The 22,314-nt window shown below is 43.0% G+C and overlaps 1 protein-coding gene across 1 annotated transcript in view; it reads right to left on the bottom strand.

Annotated features, from left to right (window-relative positions):
- Positions 1-6,577, bottom strand: part of COLQ (collagen-like tail subunit (single strand of homotrimer) of asymmetric acetylcholinesterase) — a 36,211-nt gene extending 29,634 nt beyond the window's left edge. The window contains exons 1-2 of the mRNA XM_009574705.1: positions 6,408-6,577; positions 5,502-5,575 (exon numbers count right to left, since the gene is read on the bottom strand). Coding sequence (XP_009573000.1) covers positions 5,502-5,575; positions 6,408-6,577 — 244 coding nt within the window. The remainder of the gene's footprint in view (positions 1-5,501; positions 5,576-6,407) is intronic.
- Positions 6,578-22,314: the final 15,737 nt, after the last annotated feature.

Here is a 22,314-nt window from a genome sequence, read left to right as displayed (position 1 = left end):
AATTTTTACCATACATACTTCTATGGTTATCTTAATTTCAGGATTGTATTTGAACATATTGCATTGGGACTAAATTGTATATTTTTAAAGTAATGGACAGCTTGTAATTTAACAGGATATAAAATGTGGTTATTATTTTAATTTAGGCCACATTCCAATATCATCACTCTTTCTTAGTATTACTTTATTTCATGATCTAGCTAAATTTCAATAGGATTATTATAATTCAACAAGAATAAGAATATCAAAGCTGGCCCGATGTGGCTTAGTTGCTAAGAGATAACTACCAGGCACTGTAGTGTACTGCTACTAAAAAAAAAAAAAAAGGAAGATATTAAAGCGTTGTTCTTTAAATATTTTGCAAAGATAAGATTAAATATAGATGTACATCTATAGCTTTAATAGGATACTTATCATGTCCTCATGAGTAAAGTCAAGTCCGCGGCTATAAAATATCGGGATTTTCCTTTTTTGGCAGCGAAGTCTGAAATTCTGTGGAACAGCTTTTATTGTGAAAAACACTATAGCTAACCAAGTTGACAGCAAAACAGCCATTGATTTCAGTCTTTATAGTCTTATTCTAATACTACTGTACCACAAGTTAGGGTGAAACCCAATTTAGGCTTGCTGGTATAAACAGTGATAGCATGTACTAATCTCAATGCGAAAACAAGAAAAAAAAAGTATCTAGTTACTATTACTATTATATAGAATAGATATCAATTATACAATGATGGAAGTAGTTAATATTTATGGGGCTCTATCATTAATTATGGCTATGTTCTGGAAGGTGTACTTGTAAAGAAAATATTTAAGAAAAGGCTGGTCCTGGACCCAAGGACCTCCAGCACTCAGGTGTGGCAGGTGGATATGACAGAAGAGGGAGCAAAAAAACGAGTGAGTCACAGAGTGACTGCAGGTATGACTGCTATAATTTGATCTTCCAATAAGCACTGCATTTCATTGCTATGGATTTTGTAACTGCGATAGATCCAAGATGTACAACCGTTACAATATTGGCTTGTTTTGTATATCACAAAAGGGTTACCTTGACACGCTTACATGCTCTCTGCAAATGCAATGTATATTTTTAGGCTCCAGGTTACCTTTGTTTGCTAAACACAGCTTCAGAATACTCCAGTCCCCATCAGTGGAAAAAATCTCAGCCCAAGAATAGGACTGTCATAGTTTTCTGTGAAATGCGAAGACCCTGCCTACACAGAGCGCGTGTTTACATATCTCATATGGAAACTGCTCTTTCAACAGCTTCAGTATGAAACAACGTTTTCAATAAGAGAAGGAAGACAAAATGAAAAACTCCTTGTATGACTAGTCTAAGTGGCAATTGTTTTCAGAGAACATAAGAATTATAATAGTCAGCTTTAAAATAGAAAGTCTTTATCATTTTCAAACTCAAATTATTTTTACAGTCCAGACTATATGTTAATCTAATTCAAGAAAGTGACTGTATAAACCTATGGGTATACTAGCAATGGTTGCTTCAGAAAATAACATATTTTAGACAAGCTGTTGCAATGTTTCATTTTGTTCCTGCAGACTGCTTGCGTTTGACCATAGCTGGAAGTTGGGAAGTCTGATCTGAGATAGTCCAACGCGGAGGCAGAGAGAAGCCTTCACCCAGGCTGAGTCCCCCAGAGTGGGGCACATAGGTCTCTTAGCCCTCCCACAGCTGCTCCTAGAGCTGACCTTCAACCCTATGAACCCCGCCAGCTGCATCGGAGGTACCAGAGAAATGCTGTCCTGGGTTCAGGTTAGGTGTACAGGATTTCATTGAAAAAAAATTGTAAGTAAACCATGAAAGTGACCTTTATCCTAAAATCACAAAGCTGTAGGCCAACCGTCAGGAGGAAAGGACAAGAAAGAAAAAAGATACTTAACACGTGTTCCCCTTCCTATTTGCGACCACATTCATCCAGCAAGCCCTGACGGGAAGCCGAGCTGCCATCCAAAGGCTTGTCACCCCGAGCAGCAGTGCTGGTGGCCTGCCCAGCTTGTGACGGGCGTGACTGCTAGATGGAGACCTCAGATGGCTGACACCCCATCACAGACGGCATTCAGAATTAATAATAAACGAGCCGGGCAAACTGTTCAGTTAATGAATGTGGTTTTGGCCAGCTGAAACTGAGACTTTTCATCTGCTTTGTTGTCATTCATTCAGGCTCCTCTTACCCTCCTTGCAAGGAGAGCAGCGTGCCACGGGCAGCAGCCACCCAGTACCATTCTGTACATCTATTGCAAGGTGACTAAGGCGCTTTTTCTTTTTAAGTTAGGAAAGTTTAAGAGCTTGTCAAAGGTGCCTTTTGAGAGCCATACAGGTCAAAATCCTTTATTTACAGAGCAGATGCAGGTATTACTCTCTCCTTTAAAGCCCCAAAGACATACACCAGCATTGACAACACATACTTTAAAAAAGCCCTCTACAAGGCTTTGTGACCCCAAATGTGCTATAAGCACATATAAGCAGAGCCGGGAATACAGCCCGGGTCTGGAGATGGGTCAGGTTAGCAAACAGTCTGCTTCTCTCAGAATCCTTGTGAACTTTGGCCTTACAGTCGACGGCCTAAATATATCTTTTCCTATGTAAATATGCCAAGGAAATAATATCAATGGTGCCTGCGTGGAGCAGGTGGTGACCCAGGAAGCTCCCGTGGGAGTTTTGGGATGAGACGTGGGGCTGCAGCTCTCCCCCACTTCTGGTGTCCTCCTGCTTGAAATGGGGCTTCAGAGTCTTTAAGGAACAGAGCAAAGCTGATCAGAAATTAATTCCCTACCCTTCTGACAAAAAATGAAGAACTCCAGCCAAAACCTTGCAAGTTTCTTTTCAGCCAAGAAAAACTCATAAAAATTTGAAAATACTCTGTTTCTAATCCCCAAAGTGGCTACGGGCTGTGGCAGCAGTAATGTGCACTTTCCCAGCTGGTGCACACTCAGAGCTGTCATAATAAATAAATAAATAAATAACGGTATTTAAAATCAGTCGCGCTTCAAAAAGCTTGACAATAGCACGAACCCTGGCACACTGCCTGGACGGCGGATCTCGGTGTTCCCCCAGCCGGAGGAGCGAGGACGCTCTGTCCTCCGTCCCCACCCAATATTCGTCCGGCAGCCCCCGGCACCTCTGAGCGCCTCCCGCGTGCTCCCCGGCAGCGAGGCCCCAGCGAGCCCCTCGCAGCCCAGCCGGTAACTGGTGGGCGGCTGCATCTTTGCAGGTCAGCCTTAGAGAAAATACTGCAGAAGTGGCAAAACGCGGGAAAGCAAAGGGACCTGTGAGATTTCTAAGCAACAGAAAGGGCTTTTACTCCCTATGTGCAAATATTTCAGGTATTTAATCTGTGTGTGTGTGCATGTATGAGGGCAACACATATGCCATTATATAGTGTTCTCTCAGATTGATTGCAGAAGGAAAATTCTGAGATCAGTACAGAAAGGGAGAGGAGCATTTGCTTAGGTTGGCTCTGCGCTCCAGTTTCACAAGAACATGAAAATCCCAATAAAATCTGATGGGTGGAACACTTCAGTGGGTTATAATATGGGTTTATAAAATATAAATATATAAAGTAAACCCATGGCTTATAAACCCCAGTAACCACAACAGGGTTATTTTGTGCAATTTTCCTTTTATTGCCTTCCATTTGCAGAGATCCAGAGCTGCTAAACGATGTTGACCACTCTATGTGCTCCCCTTCGTTGCATGAGAAACTGAGGCACTGAGAAGTTAAGGAACTCCCCCAAAGCCACGGATGACTCAATTACAATACCAGAAACAGAGTTCCAGTCTGGTAAATCACAGTATCTCGTCTCAGTCATTTTATGAACTGGATTGTAAAACTCAACTCTTTGTCACACCAGAACAATATTATAAATACTCTAAATATTAAAGCCTAAGAACCTACTACAATCTGTAGAAGAGCCTGAAACCCTAAATATTAACACAAGATGGTTGCTGCATCAGTCCCAAAAGACTTCTACGTGTCATTCCCTGCCACGCAGTCCTCTCCCACTTTATCTGCGAGATCAGTAGCAACAAAGCCAAGAGACACCAGTGCCACCCTTCTGCAACTGCAAGACCATAATCTGTCAGGGCTGGCATAGATCAAACGTGTACTTGACTTTGATGTTGCTCCACCGTATGCTCAGACAGTCCCAGACAATCCCTATGAGACTGGGGGTGTTGCTGTGTGCTCAGAAAGACTTCAGAGAAATGCCTTCAAACTCTGCTTTGAAACTTTGCTACCATGGACTAAATTAATTCCTGATGACTCCCTCGCTGCAACAGATTCACAGCCCAGCTGACTTTATTCTCCTGCCTTCACAAAAAAGAACTCTGTATTGACTTGGTATTGTAAAAAGTCATTAACATTGTAGTTTCAAGAAGCTAAAAAAAACCCCATCGACACTTTTCCCTGGGTAGAAGAAAACTGAAATTGTAGCACTGCCTTCTTTAGACAAAAGCATCTCCCTTTACTTGTGTGCATTCCCCGGGCGCATGTATTTATGCATACACGCTTGCTAGTTCCTGAGAAAAATGGCTAACAGCTTTTCTCCCCGCCCCCCACTGCCTCAGTCCTCTTCTGCATTCTTCCTATATCCATCTTCTCACCCCAAATGCCCTTTTACCATTACAGTCGTGTCACTACAGAAAGCGTCCCCCCAATTTCCTTTTCATTAAAGCGGTGATTCCTTGGAGAGGAGAAGGGAAGAAACAGAAGATCTAGGTTGGAGTCTGTTAATTCCTCTGGGGTTTTCCTCTCTCATCTATTTCTGCTCTTCCTCAAAGAATTCCCCCTAGAATTGAAGGGTTTTCCCAGTTCTCTTCTACCTACTAAGCTGCGGAATGAAATAGGTCTCCTGGAGGTGTCCTGGGTGAGTCCTACGTTGCATTACAGCTGAATGTGCCCCCTGATTTTGCAATCACACACTATCCTAGCACCAAGAGTTAAAGACTGCAGGGATACATGGCCGATCCTGACAACAAACTTCCTCCTGTGTAAACACAAACGATATTTTTCTATAGTTTTGGCTAAGATTAGCAGTTTCTTTTGCTGCAGTCATGCTGCTGGTGCTCCTGTGCCAGTACAGCCCACCCACGGGAAGCCTCTGTGTCTGATATGAAACAGACTATAAAAACCAAGGAGGCTAAAATGCAAAGTCACGGACTGTTCCCTTCCTGTGCAGGGGCTTGGTAATACTGACAAACCCACAAATGAATTGTCTAGGAGCCTACAAGCACTATCTGTCTACAAGGACATAGGGAATAAGCTGATTTTACAGCACTCTGGATTGCTTGTCAGTGGAGCTCCCATCCTTTCACAGAAAGCGCCTGATTTTGAAATAGCTTGCTTTGCTCTGCTGGAATTTAAGCCTCCACGTTCCAGTCTGGTGAAAACAAAAATCTAGTATTCACCAGCACATCCAATACCTATGGACTACAGATAGTGCTATGCTCGTTCACAGCAATGATACAGCACGGACAGGCTTACTCGAACCAGTTGGGATCTCCATGCCAGCTGCAGCATCGCTTCCAGCTGAGGTTCCCTTTCGAACTGGTCGCTGCCTGTCAGAAACATTCACAGCTTATAGAAAAACCTTCAAATCAGTTACTGCTTCCTTCGCTGGAAAGCCAAGCAAGCACTGCCTCAGCTCCTGTACTGACCTCTGGCCCTGGGAGCTGGAGAACTTGTTCACCACAAAACAACTACCTGAAAAATACTGGCTTTGCTTGGGTTGTGTCTCCAGAGGAGATTCCACAGTCTCAAGTTGGACAGCTGCCTTACTTGTAACACAAATGTTGTCCCAGAAAAAAAATTTGAACTGGCCACCGGTGTCATCCCAGCTTCCTGCACTTCAGGAGTCCAGGTACCAAACCTGGCTTCAGTAGTTCAGGAGGTCTCTGCTCCCATCAGCTCACCACATGAAGCCAACCAAATCAACCTTTATATTAAACCAGGGGGAACAGGGGAACACAGGGAAGACCATGTGGTCCTTTGACATGCATTTTCTTGAGCAGGTGAACGTTCCTTGTACTCACCTTTTTTCCCTTCATTTGCATTATAGTCACTGAATCTTTTTTGACAAGCCGAGTGCTTTGTCATCCAGTAATGCCACAAGCAGTTCAGAGGCCCCTTTCCTCTCCTGCATGCAAGACCCAGAGCTGTATTTAAGGAGCCTTATCGCAACCAGCTTCCATCTTCCTCAGTAGTGGCTGTGTCCACTTCTGATTTTTATTTACTGCTGCAAGGCAAATGCCACACCCCCCTGAACTGCCTCTGATGTCCTTTCCTTGTCCCTCACCCACAGGATCAAGTGGGCTTCTACTCATTGGTCTACTGTTAATTTCACAGGACCTCCTGGAGGTCCTTTGCTATTGCAGCTTGCACCAGTCTTACCCTTGCCCTTCCCGACAGGAATCAGGGGGCAGGCACGAAGTGGTGGACAGGCTGTGCACCAGCGTGGCTGCTCTGCCCTCACCTGACTCAGCACCTGCAGCTGCACCATACGCCACCAGAGAGGGGTCTACGAATCCTAAGGTAATTTCATCCCTGAGTATTATCCGCATTGACCTGAGCAGGAAACCCAATTTGCGATTCTCACAGTTTGTATCTACCAAGGGAGAAACTACAGGTAAAGTCAAAGCAGGTGCTTCTTTAATGTAACTGTGTTTATCATAAAGACCCATTTACTTAAAGCAACAGTAACCACACCATACTAGACTGTTATTTTGCTACCAGTCCAAGCCTTTCCCCAGAGGCTGTTCAGGAACTGCCTTCTCTATCAGCTGAGAAGGGTAATCAGTACACAACCCTTCTTTTGCCTTACTATTCTAGCCACTCATTTGGGCTATCAAGTGCAAATGGCCAATCCCAAGGTTATTTTTTTCTCTCAAGCAAAGAGATACTCTGTTGAAAGAACCTGTTGCTTCCCTTTCAGGCTTCTGTGAGCCACAAACAAGACAGAAATCTCTTAAATGCCCAGCCGAGTCCAGCCCCAAGACCTTTGCCCAGCCAGATCCACAGGCAGGTGATTGCCTTCTCTTATGGCCAATGATACTTTGCTTTCCTTCTCCTAAAGGAGCTGTACCCTTTGCCAGTGGCTCATTTCCATCAGGAATTTTAATCTAACCAAAGCTTTCCTGCGCATGTGTGTTCCATGAGAAACCCCTGGACCAACGGTGTCAGGATGCTGGGCAGCTCCTGGGCCCATGCTGACTTTCCAGAGCAGAGCCCGGCTTCCTTCCCTGGACTGATATTTTTGCTCCTCAAAGATTCACCTCTGCTTGCTAGTCACCCTTTGGGCTGTTTTCCCAGTAGGCTCTGGCTGCTGCCTTTGAGAGCCTTCCAGCTTTTGCTCTTGGTCTTATTCTAAATTCCTTCTGCGTCTTTCTTACTCCTGCAAGCACTCTGATAATTTTTTCCCTTGTGATTTTACATAAATAAATATTTACAATTACTCTCTTTAGAAACAAAAAACATCCACCTGACATCTCTGCTGTCCATTTTGACAATATTTATCGTTCCTGCAGGTTGTTTCATTAGAGGAAAACAAAAAAACCCAATGATGGGGTCAGATATCCCTTTTACAGAAAGGCAGCCAGGATCCCGACTCCCTCGATGTCAGGAATCACCACTTGGTTTTGTGTTTTCTCTCTCCCGCTGTTTCTCTCACAAATGCACAACGCCCTCCCCGCCCAGCGCAGCAACGCAGGGGGTACCGAGGTCCCCCCCCGCTCTGCCCAGCCAAGGCTGTCACCCTGCACGGCTCCTCTTCCCAACCCGCCTTGCCCTTCACTGTGGCTCTTACTGCTCCAAGTGTCGGCCCACAACAAAGCTGAACTCTTTTCTGCAGCTATCCCACACGAGGTCTGGTTGCAGGTTAATATTACACCTTCCCAATTCAAAGAGGCTGTGCCACCTGCCCAGTGAGACGTGGTGTTCCTTTTCTTTGGGAAAATAATGGGAAAAAGGCAAAGAAAGAATGAAGAAAACTGCCAATAGCACTCAGACGTTACTGTCCCATTTCATTCCTTTCAATTAATCAACCATATTCTTTTCATAGGGCTGTGTATCAGTATTGATCGTAGGAGAAAATTCAATCGAGGGATACATTTGTGGCATGCGTAAAAGGCAGTTTGGGTTAGAAGAAGCATCGAGATACTGTTGTTCTTCTCCAGCAGTTGCTGCTAATTTAAATACTTTCCCATCTCTCTGCAAAACCTCAAAAACCTTCAGCCTGGATGAGTAGAATAGGGGAGGAGAAGGAACGAGGGGGAGAGAAGAGAGTCTTTCTACTACCTGAATTTGGAAGGTGGCTTCCTTCAGGCTGGTTCTCACAAGGTGCAGACTGGTTCATGTAACCCTACCAAAAATGAGTATAAAATCCACGCCTAGTTTTCATCACGTGAGTGCAACCTCCTCAAGTGCACAGTGCAGGAACCTCAGCAGAGCAGAGCTCTGAAAAATGGTTATAAAGGACACCACAAACACAGTGGCGTAAGGGTGGGACACGACAGGTTACCCTGAAAAGAAACCTGCTGTCTCCCGGAGGGTTGAGCTGCCCACCCCTGGGGGCCTTCACTGCCACGTGGAACCACTGCCTCATGCTTGGGCGTGTTGTAATATTATTCCCTCGAGCATTTCCTCCAGAAATGATGCTTCAGCACCAGGAGACTCAAGTATTTGGAGCTGACATGACATTCAAAATACTTCCGGAAACAAGGATGCGCCATTGCTTGAGGCTGATGAGACTATAAGGTGGAGTTGGCAGCAAAACAGACAAAGATCCAGATTATTCTTCTTTCCCCGGTTATTCTACAGTTTCCCCCCCTACCGGTTGTTTATCTCTGCTTTCTAATTACTGTTTTGTGACCTGTTGCTATGCAAAGATGTATGAGGACAGACATAAAAGTACTTTTAGCCCAGAAGTTTTCAGACATACCTGGAAAATATCCAAACGTATTTTCCCAACTATAGGAAAGACAAGTTGTCACTTAAGAACATCCTCACTGTTAAATGTGATTAGTTTTAGAATTTGCAAGTACAGTGCTGAAATCCATTCTTTAAATGTGAAGTTACATCTTGGTGCCAGATACAAATAATTGACTCAGCTGACAGTCACAGAACATTTGAGAAACCATTAAAATAACTGAGAATTTAAATGGAATTAATTTCCCTTCTGTACCCATTGTGAGATTTCTACCAGAAAATAGAAAACTTGTTGCTTTTTTCTTAGGAGATGTTTCTTAAAATGCAGATGCAATCAAAGCACTAAAGGAATTTTTTATTATGTCATTTTTCATACCAAATAGCCCCGATTAGCAAGTAATAATGGCACACAGGTGTGTAACAGCTCCCCAAAGTATGGCTTTAATCCAGCCCTGCCGTAGTGGGATTATGACTGAATCATCCACCAGATGTTATTTTTTCCACATATTATCAAGTAAACGTTTACAATATGTTTGTGATAAAAGCCTTACTAAGAGCTTGCTGGGTATAAAGGTAATTTCAGTGGCCTGGCCGGAAGAGCTTGGCGCGGGGCTTTACTGCGGAGCGGTGCGTGGGGCGGCGGTTTGCCTGAGCTGCCACACTGGGAACCAGATATCCTGATCGGGTTCACACCTTCTCCGAGCCTGAAACCAGAAGCTGTCGGCCTGCGGGGATGGAGGAGGAAGGGACCGCGGTCGGCTGCAGTGGCTGCCTGGGGAGCCCTGGGGTCTCTCGTGGGCAAGGCCCGGGGGCTGCACGGTGGAAAATATTCTACTGCAGAATGGAGTCTGGCCCCAAGAGCAGCCAGGCGGCATCTGCTGCTATCAACAGCCAGTTTCAAGGGCTTTAGGCATAGGTTACTGTTTCATGACCTGATATTTGGCTGGAAGATTAGCCTGCCATCTCCAGGTGCTCTTTCTACTTTGATACTATACCATCGCTAACATTAAACCTGTACGTGTGGCACTACTGCTGTAAAATATTTTTATTGCTGTGCAATTATTGTTATTCTATCTCAGCTTTCTCACTGGTGCAGAATTAGGGATTCAAATGGTTTTCATAGCTCCTTGTTAACATAGCTGTTGATGAAATACTAAAGTACCCTTCTGCCCCAAAGCACCCGTGTGGACGATAATAGGCTATGCGTTTTCCTTCATATTTGCCTCTTCTACTATGTTTTCAGCAGAAATGGGAACTTCCCCTCAGAAGAGAAAGGACTGGTTTGTTGAACTGTTATTTTTTAAGAGAACAGTTTTAAATGGCTTCTCTAGACACACAAGTGTGTGCTATAGGAGAAAGGCCAGGCCATGCAGGCAATGGAAACATGAAATCCTTGTTTGTCTGGGTGGCATCTACAAATGTCAAATAAATGTAAAGCTCTTCAAAACAATTTTTGAGGTCTAGTAACTTACATGGTATTGCAGAGCAATTTGGAATATATCAGAGAAAATAAATCTTGATGATTCCTGTACCTCAGCATTAACTAATTCAGCATCATGGAAAAAGCATATCCAATTGAACAGAAATTATAACAAATGTAAATGCTTTTCAGCATCCTATAGAGCTTAGCAGAAAAAATTATTAGCTCCTAAAGGTTTGAAAGAATGGATTAAATTGTTTTTCAAAGGATGTATTTCTTCGAACATTAGGATTCTCTAGATGTTATCTTAAAAGCTGTCTGAAATGACTACAGAACTCTAATGGCTGCATTATTAAATGCTGTAGAGCTTTTCCCCAAAGGATATCTGCATTACTCTTGTGGTCCTCAGAATCTTATTATTTGAATAAGAATATCTTTAAATGAATGGACTGTTATAACCGTTGGGAATGAAATACAGTGTACTTGCTCTGCACATTTTAAAAGATTTTTTAAAAACCCTTAGAAGAAATCATGCATACTGTTACTGTTATTTAGTGCAGAAATCTATCATCTCATACAAGCGACCCTCCTGATCACCCTTCTCTCTTAAATGCCTTGAATGTAAACCATCTGGCTCTGTGGTGACACCAGAGACTTGAGAGAGAGAGAGAGAGAGAAAGGCCGTGTCTCTTTAGATTCATGTCTAAGGTTGATTTTATGTACAGCCTTAAAATGTGCACCCTTTTGGTCACTGTCTTCATCTGAAAGACACAGGGAGGATCTGTAGGTATAGCTGACCTTGACCTACAAATCTTAGGTGAACCATCTCAGATTTGACATTGAAGGAATCTAGGGTGTTAGTTAGAAACATCTCTATCGACAGATACAGAGTAACAGACAGAAGGTGGAAGACAGCAATTTGCCATAAGTTGGTGAAAGGAGGGATGGAGTCAGAGCCCTTGCCAACTTTCCCCTTCCTTTGCACAGAACGTGGCTAAAGGAAAGTCTTGCTGATGAAACTGTAAAACCTATTAAGTGGGATTTCCAGTGCCCCGGCTCAGCTGACACCTAATTTGTTTTGCCTTTGCCTAGGAGGGATTTTCCATGCAGTGGACTCCTGTTTGCTATGTAAGTCATCCGAGTATTTGTTAGTGTCATAGCCAGAGCCAGATGATGTTTATTCTGCTAACATCCAGTCGGACTCCGGCAGCGCTCATTGAGGTCAGGGCTTTATTTATAGAAGCAGATATACATTGAGATTCATTTTCTTTCCCTCGCTGTAATCTACCTAAGCTCATCCAAAATAGAAAGAAACATGCAGACATGCAAGTAATATACTAATTGGGCCAGATCCATGAATTAGCACAACACCATAGAAGCCAGTGGAAAAAAAGCATTTTAGAGCAGCTGAGGATCTTGTCTATTATTTCTCCCGGAGAAGGGAAGGGAGGGGTTTGGAACCAGAAATAATAAAGCAAAAAGCAAAAACAACTAAGCAACAAAAATGTCCTGGCATGTGGCAGAACAGGTCTGCAATGTAAAATTCCTCCACCGAGATCTGCAACTGAAGTTGTTTTTTTTTTTTTGATCCCGTGTTCCGGATCTCCTGAAAGTGCAAGAAGCAGAGTGCAGAGGAGAGCTCCAAGCAAGGAAAAGTAACAAGACTTAAAGCAATTTACCTGCTGAAACTGAGAAGACATTGTCAACGTACGCAGTCTGAGATAAAGCAAAGCAGAAGAAAAGCTGCAGGTAAGATCCCCAGACAAGCGGGCTGAGGACCAACATGCTGGCTGCGCGCTGGCAGGTTCCAGCTCAGAGGCGCAGGGCTGCTTTGGGGATCTCTCTCTCTCTCCCCCCCCCCTCGCTCCCTCTCTGCCTTGCCTGCTCTCTTCCTCGCTCTCGCCGTGGGATGCGTGTGTGTGTCTGTGTGTGTACGTCTCTCTCTCTCTCCCCCTCCTCCCCGTGCCTTTAGGAAGAAAGAATGCCAACCATTTCCCATTAAATCTTCTCCTTACACTAGACACGGTTATATTTAACTCCTGCGCTGGATCAGTTGCCCCTATTGTGGACATTAGCTGCTAAAACTGGGGCATGGGGGATTCTGGTGTTGCTAACAGAAGCAAAAAGGCACTCTGGATAATAATAATGATGAGCAGGAAAGGGAGAAATTATGAACTGGACTATAAACAGCATCCCTCAGAGCAGGCAACCAGACACTGACATCGAGATGGATAAAACCCCTGACTGATCATCTTCTACAGGTCACTAATTGCCTTAATGAGAGAGACGAGCAGTGACCTAACATCTGCTTATCACTGGTAGTTACAAGCATTGCATTCACTTAGAGAGTGCAGCTCAGGCTGAGGGATGCCACAAAGGCTTCACAAACGGCAGAACAGATTATTATTTAGGGTTTAAGTGAAAATGACAGTATCACTGATAGCGCCAGACATGGTAGGACCGCAAAGAGTGCACTGACCTGGTGCAACGGGTGGAAGAAACAATACCTGTGCCATGATGGGCTGAGTGAAACGCTATCAGCTCCAGGGGTGGTGACGGTCAAGACACCACGCAGCACGGTGGGAAGAAAACAAACCTCTGACTCTCTGAAAAGCAGTGTGTGCCCTTGTTGCCTGTACAAAAGCTTGGTGTTTCTGTGCCTTATTCCAACTGGCAGGGCTTTGCAAATAAATTTCTCTCCTCAAAATAACTAGCACAGGGATCCTCCTTTCTGCCTGGGGTTTCCATGAAAAGCAGAGGTACTCCTTCGGCATGAACACCATCATTACTTCCTCTCTTCCAGATGGAGATGATTTTCTTTGCCCTCTGTTTATTGTTACTCCCAAACAATCCCAGACAAACATGGAAATCTTTTGGATTAATGAAAGAATGGATTTTTTTTTTCATTGGAGAAAAACACTCATTGACAGAGACGATGACAAGTCCCCTGGGCGTTAACTCCTACTGAGCACACCACTAACGGGCAAAGTGATGTATTTCCACAATTCGAGTTAGACAGTCTTGGCTGCTCCTTTCAAAACAAACATTGCAAACATATTAACAAAATCTTTCTAAATGTAATGGTTTGATAGGAACAATCATGTCTGCCTTATATATTTCTATCCTTAAAGAACATAATTAATATAACCATATGCTTTCTAAAATCTCTTTCCAGTACTGCAACACTTTGGATAACTGAATTTTTTTTTTTTTTAATTTAATCTACCTTATTCCACTGTCTGTTACTTTTTAGTATTTGGCTATTTTTAGTGAAGATGGTAGTTTGGCCTCTTTCTTCTTTGACCAAGATGACCATGGATGAAGTAAGTGCCATTAGTTCTCTTAGCATGATGCACCTCAGAGGAAAAGGCATAGTTCCTGCAAAGTTTATCATGACAAGCCCTAAGTATGTAAGACAAATGCCCAGTTGCCTGATTATAAAGGTAAGCAGTGGACAATCCCCACACTAGAAGCCTGCATGGATGCTGGAAAAAATTGCTCAAAAGTTAAAATGTCAAGATTATATCAAAAGATTCACCTCTGGAAATGTTTGATCAACTCAACAGTTAGTCAAAGCAACAACTGAGTAATTTCAAATCTTCCTGAAATCCTCCTGTAGTCTTTTAGCAATAGAAAATTTGGTAGAAATTTGTAGTGCAAAATGTATTCTGTTTGATAAGCAAATTAATTAATCCAATAATACTGAAAAGAACCAGGATCACGCGGTAGGACCCATACCTTTCCCCTCCTCCCTCACCCCCTTACCCATTTCAGTTCTTGCTTCTTCAGCCTAGAACAGAAATGCATGTTCAGGTAAAAATGCAACAACATCTTGCTTGAAGAATATTGCAAGGAATTCTGTTGCAAACCACATCCACCCTTCTGACCTGCTCTAAAGAAGATAGGTAGAAACAAAGAATATACCTTTCCCTCACAAGCGTGAGTGCTATGTTGGAGATGGCCAGAAGTGATACAGAAAGCCAGGGCTGCTTTGGAGTTTAAAATAAAATATAGTTAGCTTTGCAGTCAATTCTTAAGTAGAGATTTTTAATCCACTTTTTTCAGTGGAGAACCCTGATTAAAAATGGATGTTTTGTCAACATTCTCCTTTCTTTTGACTTAGCATCTCCGTCACTCTGAAGTCTAAGCCTATTCGACCTGAACTGGCGCTCAGCCACTGCAAGAAGAAAGCTCTGTAGGCAAACACTCTGCTGCGGAGAACATGCCATCTTCCACAAAGGACTCAAACGGAGATGTTTGGACTTGTATTTAAAGAGACCTCTTCATCATGATGTAGCGGTAGTTCATCAACTCGTTAGTTTTAGTGGGATCACCATCAGGCCAACACAAAGGAGAGCTCTCATCACAAGGCAGCAAGCCAGGCCACTCAAGCTGCAAGCACTCACTTTTGTTTCCCCTAATTTTAAGGCATTGGCCAGCTAACCCTGCCGGCAAGGTTGCCAACGGTTTCAGTGGGAGAAGAATGAAGTCCATTGGAAATAAAATGGACAATAGCTGTGGGCTTTTTGCTTTTGACTTACTCAGGTGGCAGTGTACGAGACTGACACTCCATGCTAACTGGCGCTCCACACCAGATGACAAGGCCTGGTTATGTGGCTTGTTTCTGACCTCCGCGGCATCGGCGCACATGGTAGATGACCCTGAGGAGGGGAAATGTCACGTAGCAGAGTGAGTCTTACACGGCGCGAGAAACTTGACAGACGTGTGCTTTCAAGGCCCCCGAGCTATCTGTCACCTGTGAACTCGCTCAGTCAAGCAGTTCATTCCTCCAGCTATTCCCGTGGGCCCACGAAGGTAACGGAAAGCTTCTGCTCCCTTCAGAGAGCTCTGCACCAGGTGGGTAAGGCCAATGCCCTGAGATTAAAGATAAGGCCTTGTCTCTATCATCAAAATAGCAATTAATAACAAAGGAATTTTTTCCTTTCTTCTGTATTCACTGCAGCTGCTGTTGCTGGTGTAGTGAAAACCCACATTAATATGACTTCATGGTGCAATCACGGGAGAAGATCCCATAAAAATTTGGGAATAAAAATATTTTTAAAAAATCTTAAAATTTTGCTACGAAATTACGGATTTGCTAGAAACAGAGGAATTGTTTCTTCCCGCACAATTCATACTAGTGTCTTACCTAGAATTACCTACCAGGAGTAGTGTTCATCAAATGGAAATACAATGGCTTCAGCAGTATTTCTATTTCAGATGACATCAGCTTAAGAAAGAAACACAGCAAAGTATTTACACTCTGCGGTTTGAGTCTTATAAGATACCCCAATGGCCTAAGTAAGATTTTTTGGACTTGACTTTAAAAAGCTGTTCCACAGTGAGGACCCCAGAACCCCAAATGTCACCTGCAGTTTATTGTTCAAAGACAAAGATCCCCACAGTTTTATCACAGGGAATCAACTGCAGTTTTAAAAATCCTATTTTGAGTAGATGCCACAGCAACTAAAAATGTCAAAAGCCAACCAACACACAACAAAAAAAAAAGTCTGCCCAAGTAGCTGTTGCTTGACCTTTTCAACCCAGAACTGAACTCTCAGAAGCGGGTGGAAGAATCTGCTGACGATCCTACACGTAAACAGAATTTATGAACCTATCTTTTCTAAGCAAGAATTAATGAATACTTGTTAAAAGGAAGACTTCTTCCCAGTCCTATCCACTTTTGGTTGGCAGGTCCTTCATCAACAAGCCAAGGGAAAGTTAATGTAGTTAAAATATCATCAATCTCAAGGTCCTATATAAACACAGTTCTAGTTAGAAGGACAAAGATAATCGAGACTTTCTAGTTCAAAAGTCTGAAAGCTCTTCTGCTGAGTGGGGCAAAGGTAAAACAGCAACCCAGTGTTAATGCAATAATTCAGTAACAGATTATGTCTGCAAAGTAGTACAGAAGAACTCTGTTCATTCGATTAGTGCAGGAGATGGAAAAGATTCTGTATAATTATGCTTTCCTTGTTAGATAGTTATTTAGCAACAATTGTTTTTCACAATAAAAATACCTGTTAAGTTTGCACATCTGAATCAGTTATGCCTAACGTTTAGATTTACTACTTTGACAATATAGCTAATGTTACTTTGGAAGATGGTATTATCTACAAGTACAAAGGCAGCTGCTGAAGTAAAAAAGATAGTAAGTACAGAAAAACAACGTATGGTTTCACCATTTCCTTGCTGGCATATTTAGATCTAATTCAGAAGACCATATAGGAATAGATGCACTAACTGTGCGATGAAGTAAATTCCACCACATGAGAAAGTTCTGACTTAATCGACAGCTCCACTCGCGCCAGTCACCCAGCAGGGTATCAGGTCACAGGGCAGTTGGCCAGCTAAAGGCAAGCCACTGCTAGTAAGTCTTCAGATTACCCACTGGGTGAACAGGGTGAAGGCAGGACATTGATGGCAGGACATTGATGTCCTGGTAAAGGCAGGACATTGATGCCTAACAACTTGCAAAAGCAACCCTTTTTGCAAATTAGCTACTTAATGGATGTTATACATTGCACAACAAGTAGTGGCCTTCTGACCTCCTCTTTTCTCTATACTCCGTATTTGCAGAAATGCAAAACCGGCTAGTGAATCTGATTTCTTTTTACACCTTTCAGAGGTTCTTTGTTGCCACAGCAGCCCAACTCTCACCCCATTTTTAGAAAGTTGAGCTCCAAACTCTAACTTTGCACCTTTAGACCTATTTCAAAGGTTTAGCCCTTCACTTTTTTCTCCTATGAGTAATCCCCATACATACATTTCTTTTTCTATTGATGATAATGGAACAAACTGCAGAGTGAAAGAGTTATGAACATGATTAAAGATTATGGGATAATGCCAAGTGTCTTCCATCAAAGCTGTCGGAAGAACCCCACTGTGGCCTTTTAATGTTGGAAGGCACAACAAAGTAGAACAATTTTAAAACAACAATTCAGCTGCTGACCTTTATAACATTACTCTTCTTCCCCTTTCCTGTTTATCTGCCCTTTAGACCTTGCTTTTCAAACTGCAATACATTTAGCATTCACTGCGGGATTGTACAAAATTTTGCACAAATATGTCCATATACATAATGCAGTAGACATGCAGAAAGCCTATGCTTCCCTACGATGCATGCACGTGCTGTAAAATCTATACAGGCAGGAATCCCATGGACTTGCTGAATGTGTTGACCAAATGTGCAAAAGTCTGATGGCTCCTGAAGATGTTCAGGTACTAGGTAATTATTTGGTGGATATATAGTGTATCCAACATGTGCTGTATCTACTGCACAGGAGCAGGCTGCCATGCAGGATGTGTACAATACTCGATGCTTCTTGGAGAAGATGCACTCATCACACAGACTCACAAGTCTGCACAGAATCAAGAGATACATCAAGGATTGCCAGGTATTTGGTGTCGTGGTTTGACCCCAGCCAACAACTAAGCCCCACCCAGTCGTTCACTCACTCCCCCCGCTGGGATGGGGGAGAGAAGCAGAAGAGTAAAAGTGAGAAAACTCGTGGGTTGAGATAAAGACAGTTTAATAGGTAAAGCAAAAGCCGCGCGCGCAAGCAAAGCAAAACACTGAATTCATTCACCACTTCCCATCGGCAGGCAGGTGTTCAGCCATCCCCAGGAAAGCAGGGCTCCATCATGCGTAACGGTTACTTGGGAAGACAAACGCCATCACTCCAAACGTTCCCCCCTCCTTCTTCTTCCCCCTGCCTTATATGCCAAGCATGATGTCATATGGTATGGAATAGCCCATTGGCCAGCTGGGCCAGTCGTCCTGGCCACACTCCCTCCCAGCCCCCTGCGCACCTGGCAGGGCACGGGAAGATGAAAAGTCCTTGACTAGCGTAAACATTACTTAGCAACAACTAAAACATCAGTGTGTTATCAACATTATTCTCATACTAAATCCAAAACACAGCACTATACCAGTTAATAGGAAGAAAATCAACTCCATCCCAGCCAAAACCAGGACAAATCCTGGGCAAACATGCAAAATCCTAGAATTATTAATAGAAAAGTGTTCCACTGGAAAAAAGAGGATGCCCGTGGAAATCCATATGTACAATGGCCTGAGAATGGGAGTCCTGGCCAGCTGAGATCGACAGTTACTTGTATGTAAGTGGATAAATAGCCTTTAGCATCCTAGGGTGGTGAACCACAAACACGTTACAGCTATAACTCAGTCTGTTCTTGATATTTACATCTAGAGGAGATGGAAATGGTCTTCAGGGTAATTCTTTCATCTTATTTTCATTTGGATTGTCTATTGCTGTTACTTACTTCTATTAGTAAAGGTCTGCAGAACTCACTGCCTGTACTAGTATCACTGCAGTGCTGCTTGAGGCACAGAACAGAAGAATATCTGGCAGTAATTGGCTCTCATGACTCCTAATTTAAGTGATTTATCATCTAGCTTGCCAAAAAGCCCAAACAATTAAACACCACAAAGCACAATTTTCTTTTTTTTCTCTGTGAAGATTCTTGCTGGAAAAAATATTAACATTATTGTTTTAACACTCACTCTGGTCTCAGAACTCTCCATTCCAGAGAGCTTCATGGTGCTGGCGATGCAGCACCCAATTTTTGTACTGCACTACAGCCCATTACACCATTAAGATGCAAACAAACATGGATCCGAACACCAGTGCATACACAGCTTGGAGAATGCCCCTAACACAGGCACTGTAGCCTTCTGTAGAGGTTCCCTATCAGATGAGTGGCCAGAGCACCACTGATCAGCAGAAGACTTAATCAGAATGTAACCTGGAGAAGCCAGGAGAAGACTTACTCATGAGTGTAACCTCAGGCATGCAAGTGAAATCAATGAAGCTGCTCCTGAAATGAAGCATGTGCATAGGTGCCATGCCAAACCAGGGCCTGAAAAAGCTTCAGATACCTTGTCTCTAAAATAGCATGACGCCTCACTTTCCCACGCTGGTTTTCCTCTCCTCTCATGGATACCTCTGGGCAGAAGGCAAAACCATCTGAACCCACTTGGGGAGCAGTAGTAGAGCACAGCACTCACGTGTTTATCCAACGGCCTGACAAAAGAACTGACAGTATAAATCTGGGGATGGGTAAAGAAATAGGTCACAGTAGAACAGTAGGAAGAAGTAGCAGTATGTTGCCAAATTTGCTTGCTTTTTTTTTTTTTTTTTTTTTTTTTTAAGCAAACAGATGGCCACACATGCTGACCACGACACTACAGCAAGCAGAACTCAATGAGACTTCTCTGGCACCGTATCTGTTGGGCAGCCCACACCTACGTTTTAAAGCTGCTGTGTTTTTGTAAGCTGATGGCAAATTTAATGCTGATTTCAAGGGGTGCTGGGTCAGGCTATGGGTGGAGAGGCTTTGCCTTTTTACAGTGCTTCAAATTTTGGACCCCAGGCCACACTCTTACTGCAGCAGCATACAAAATGGCTAGGCACTGCACGTTGCCCAGTCATTCCAGTATGCCAGGGTTGTCATCTTCCAAACACAGGATTACAGCTGAGCCTAACCAAACTAGACAAATGCATTTTCCCAGCTCCCTTTGCAGAATTAGGGAGCTATAATTAAGGCTGCATTAGCATTTCCCTTATAAAGTCCTACTTTTGAAGCTTCAATCATTTGTGTTGAAGACAGCCTTACCAAGTGGCAATTTGGCACACAGGGATAAAAACTTTGAGAAAAAACAGCTCTTACACTAAATTCAGTAATAAAGGTCTCACTGATTTCAACTACATAGAACAAGGCCCAACATTACCTGCTTATCTGCAGTAGCTTAAAATCCTGGTAGGGCTGAAATATTAAAATTTCCTATAATTTTTACTTATTTTCTGAGCACTTGAATGATATCCCTGGTTTTGCAGAGCAAGCAGAAGGTTTATGGCCTGCCTAATGAGGCTTTCATACCTAAATCCCAGCCACGTCTCCTTGCTGTAACAAGGATGCACTGCTTCGGCTGGAACTTGAGGTGTGCCTGCAAGTCCACCAGTATTGGTATCAGCACCTCCCAGGGCCAACATCAAAAAAATCCATACGTGCACATTATCTTAATGACAGTGCCAAGGAGACAGATTACAAGTTCTTCAAACACTTCAAAAAAAGTGCCAACTTTTTTTTTTAATACTTTTAGTGTCCTGATTTCATTAGAGGGTGACTTGTATCCGGACACTGTGGAGCTCTAGTTTGGATGAGTGCCTGAGTGCATGTTGACATTGCAGTCACCACTGCAGCTCCAAGGTGATGCAGAGGTATGCAAACCCGCTGTTTGCACCATAAGGAAAGGAGAAGGGCTTCTCTGCCCAACAATTTGGTTCTCAGGTAGGCTTGCAGGTTATGCTAAGTTTCATGCCGCAACAGCTACAGGTAGTCACAGGACAAAATTCATGCCCAGGAGCAGCGATTGCTTTCTGGAAGCGAGCGCCACAAAAACTTATGTTGCTATGTAGACTGAAGGTGTAAAAAGGGTTATAAGTCTTCCACTATCTTCCTCATGTGGTAGCATTACCAACACTAAGTAATAGAGGAAATCTCCCATCAGCTATATGCAAAGATGTTCTAAACTGCTGACATTCATGTGCCCATGGTCATTTACACAATTCTAGGTGGATTGCTAATCCATTTCTTCAACTCCAAAATACAGCAATTCAAATCCCGTCTTCAGAAGCATCCCTTCTCTGCATCCAGTTTAGAATTTGACCCAAGGTATTACACAACTGATTGCTAGTTGGATTGCTCAGACGTCCTGTAGCTGACAAAAAGTAAAAAAAATCCCAATTAAACTATTCTGTGCAACATTTTCAATAGTGTGCTTCCTTATCTTCCGTATCACCCCCTTGAAAAGATTGATGAAAACAAAAAATTTCTTAGAGTATTGACTCAAGCAAGAAAATTGTCATTCTATTAATTTCTCTTACTTATTTCTGCACTATTTCAGGCAGCTTAGAGATTCCTGGAACGAACAGACACTGAAATAATTCTCATTTATATTACTGTGTGCCATAATTAGCTGGAAGGGCCTGCTTTACTGAGGGCCTCTTTAAACCTTGTCCATCTGGTTTCCATCAAATCATCAAAAGAAACAGCAAATGTCTCCTTCAGAATAGCTGTTTCTTACTCCTTACAATATTCAATCATAAGTAAATAAATCGGCAGAAATTGCGTTGCCCGTATGACATAAAGACGATCAGCTCTGATACCTGGTCTGACCTCAGAACTAAGTAGGGGAGTGACAAGCACTCTTTTTTCTACTAAGCACAGCCATCAAGCTCTTTAAATAGCATAAAAAGAGCTGCAATGGGGATTTTGATTTCCAACATATAAAGGAATGATGTAGTCAGGGCAGAAGTCACTCTCATTTCTTAACAGGACTTTTACTATAGCTTACAGCCAGTGTGTGCTAGTTTCTTGGGTACAGAGTGGCAGGCCTGAAGATGCATTGCTGCTTGTTTTAAGTATACTTGGGATTTTGCATGTGTGTTAAAAACAAATCTAGCCAGACCAAACATACATCTGATTCCTCATCAAAATGGATATATGCTATACGGCCATAACAATTGAAGGCAAGCATACATGACATATACCCAAATGTTCACAGGGCAGACAGTCTACAGAATTTACTGCATACTAAAGGTGAAACATAATTACTAACAAGTTAGTCATTACTGCAAACTAACCTTGTTAGCAAGCTGAGCATACCCAGATGCTGCAGGAACACATACTCAACACCTTAAACTATCTTGTGAGGTGCTGAGATGGTAACAAACCTTACTTATTCCTTATACCTGGCCATTTTGTTGTAGCTGCTGATGGTTTCACCTGCTGTCCCATAGTTAAATTACCTGCTGGGTTTTGGACATCTCTGTAATACTTTTCCTGTACCACTTGTTGGTCCCAGGTTCCAACCCGTTTCATGCATGCCGGTGTCCTCTCTTTGAAGAGGACAAGCGCTGCTGGCCTGAA

The sequence above is a fragment of the Fulmarus glacialis genome, unplaced genomic scaffold (genome assembly GCF_000690835.1).
Source record: "Fulmarus glacialis isolate BGI_N327 unplaced genomic scaffold, ASM69083v1 scaffold11393, whole genome shotgun sequence".
In the NCBI taxonomy this organism is placed as follows: Eukaryota; Metazoa; Chordata; class Aves; order Procellariiformes; family Procellariidae; genus Fulmarus; species Fulmarus glacialis.
Note: the sequence above shows the minus strand (reverse complement) of the source record. Positions and strands in the feature narration are given on the sequence as shown.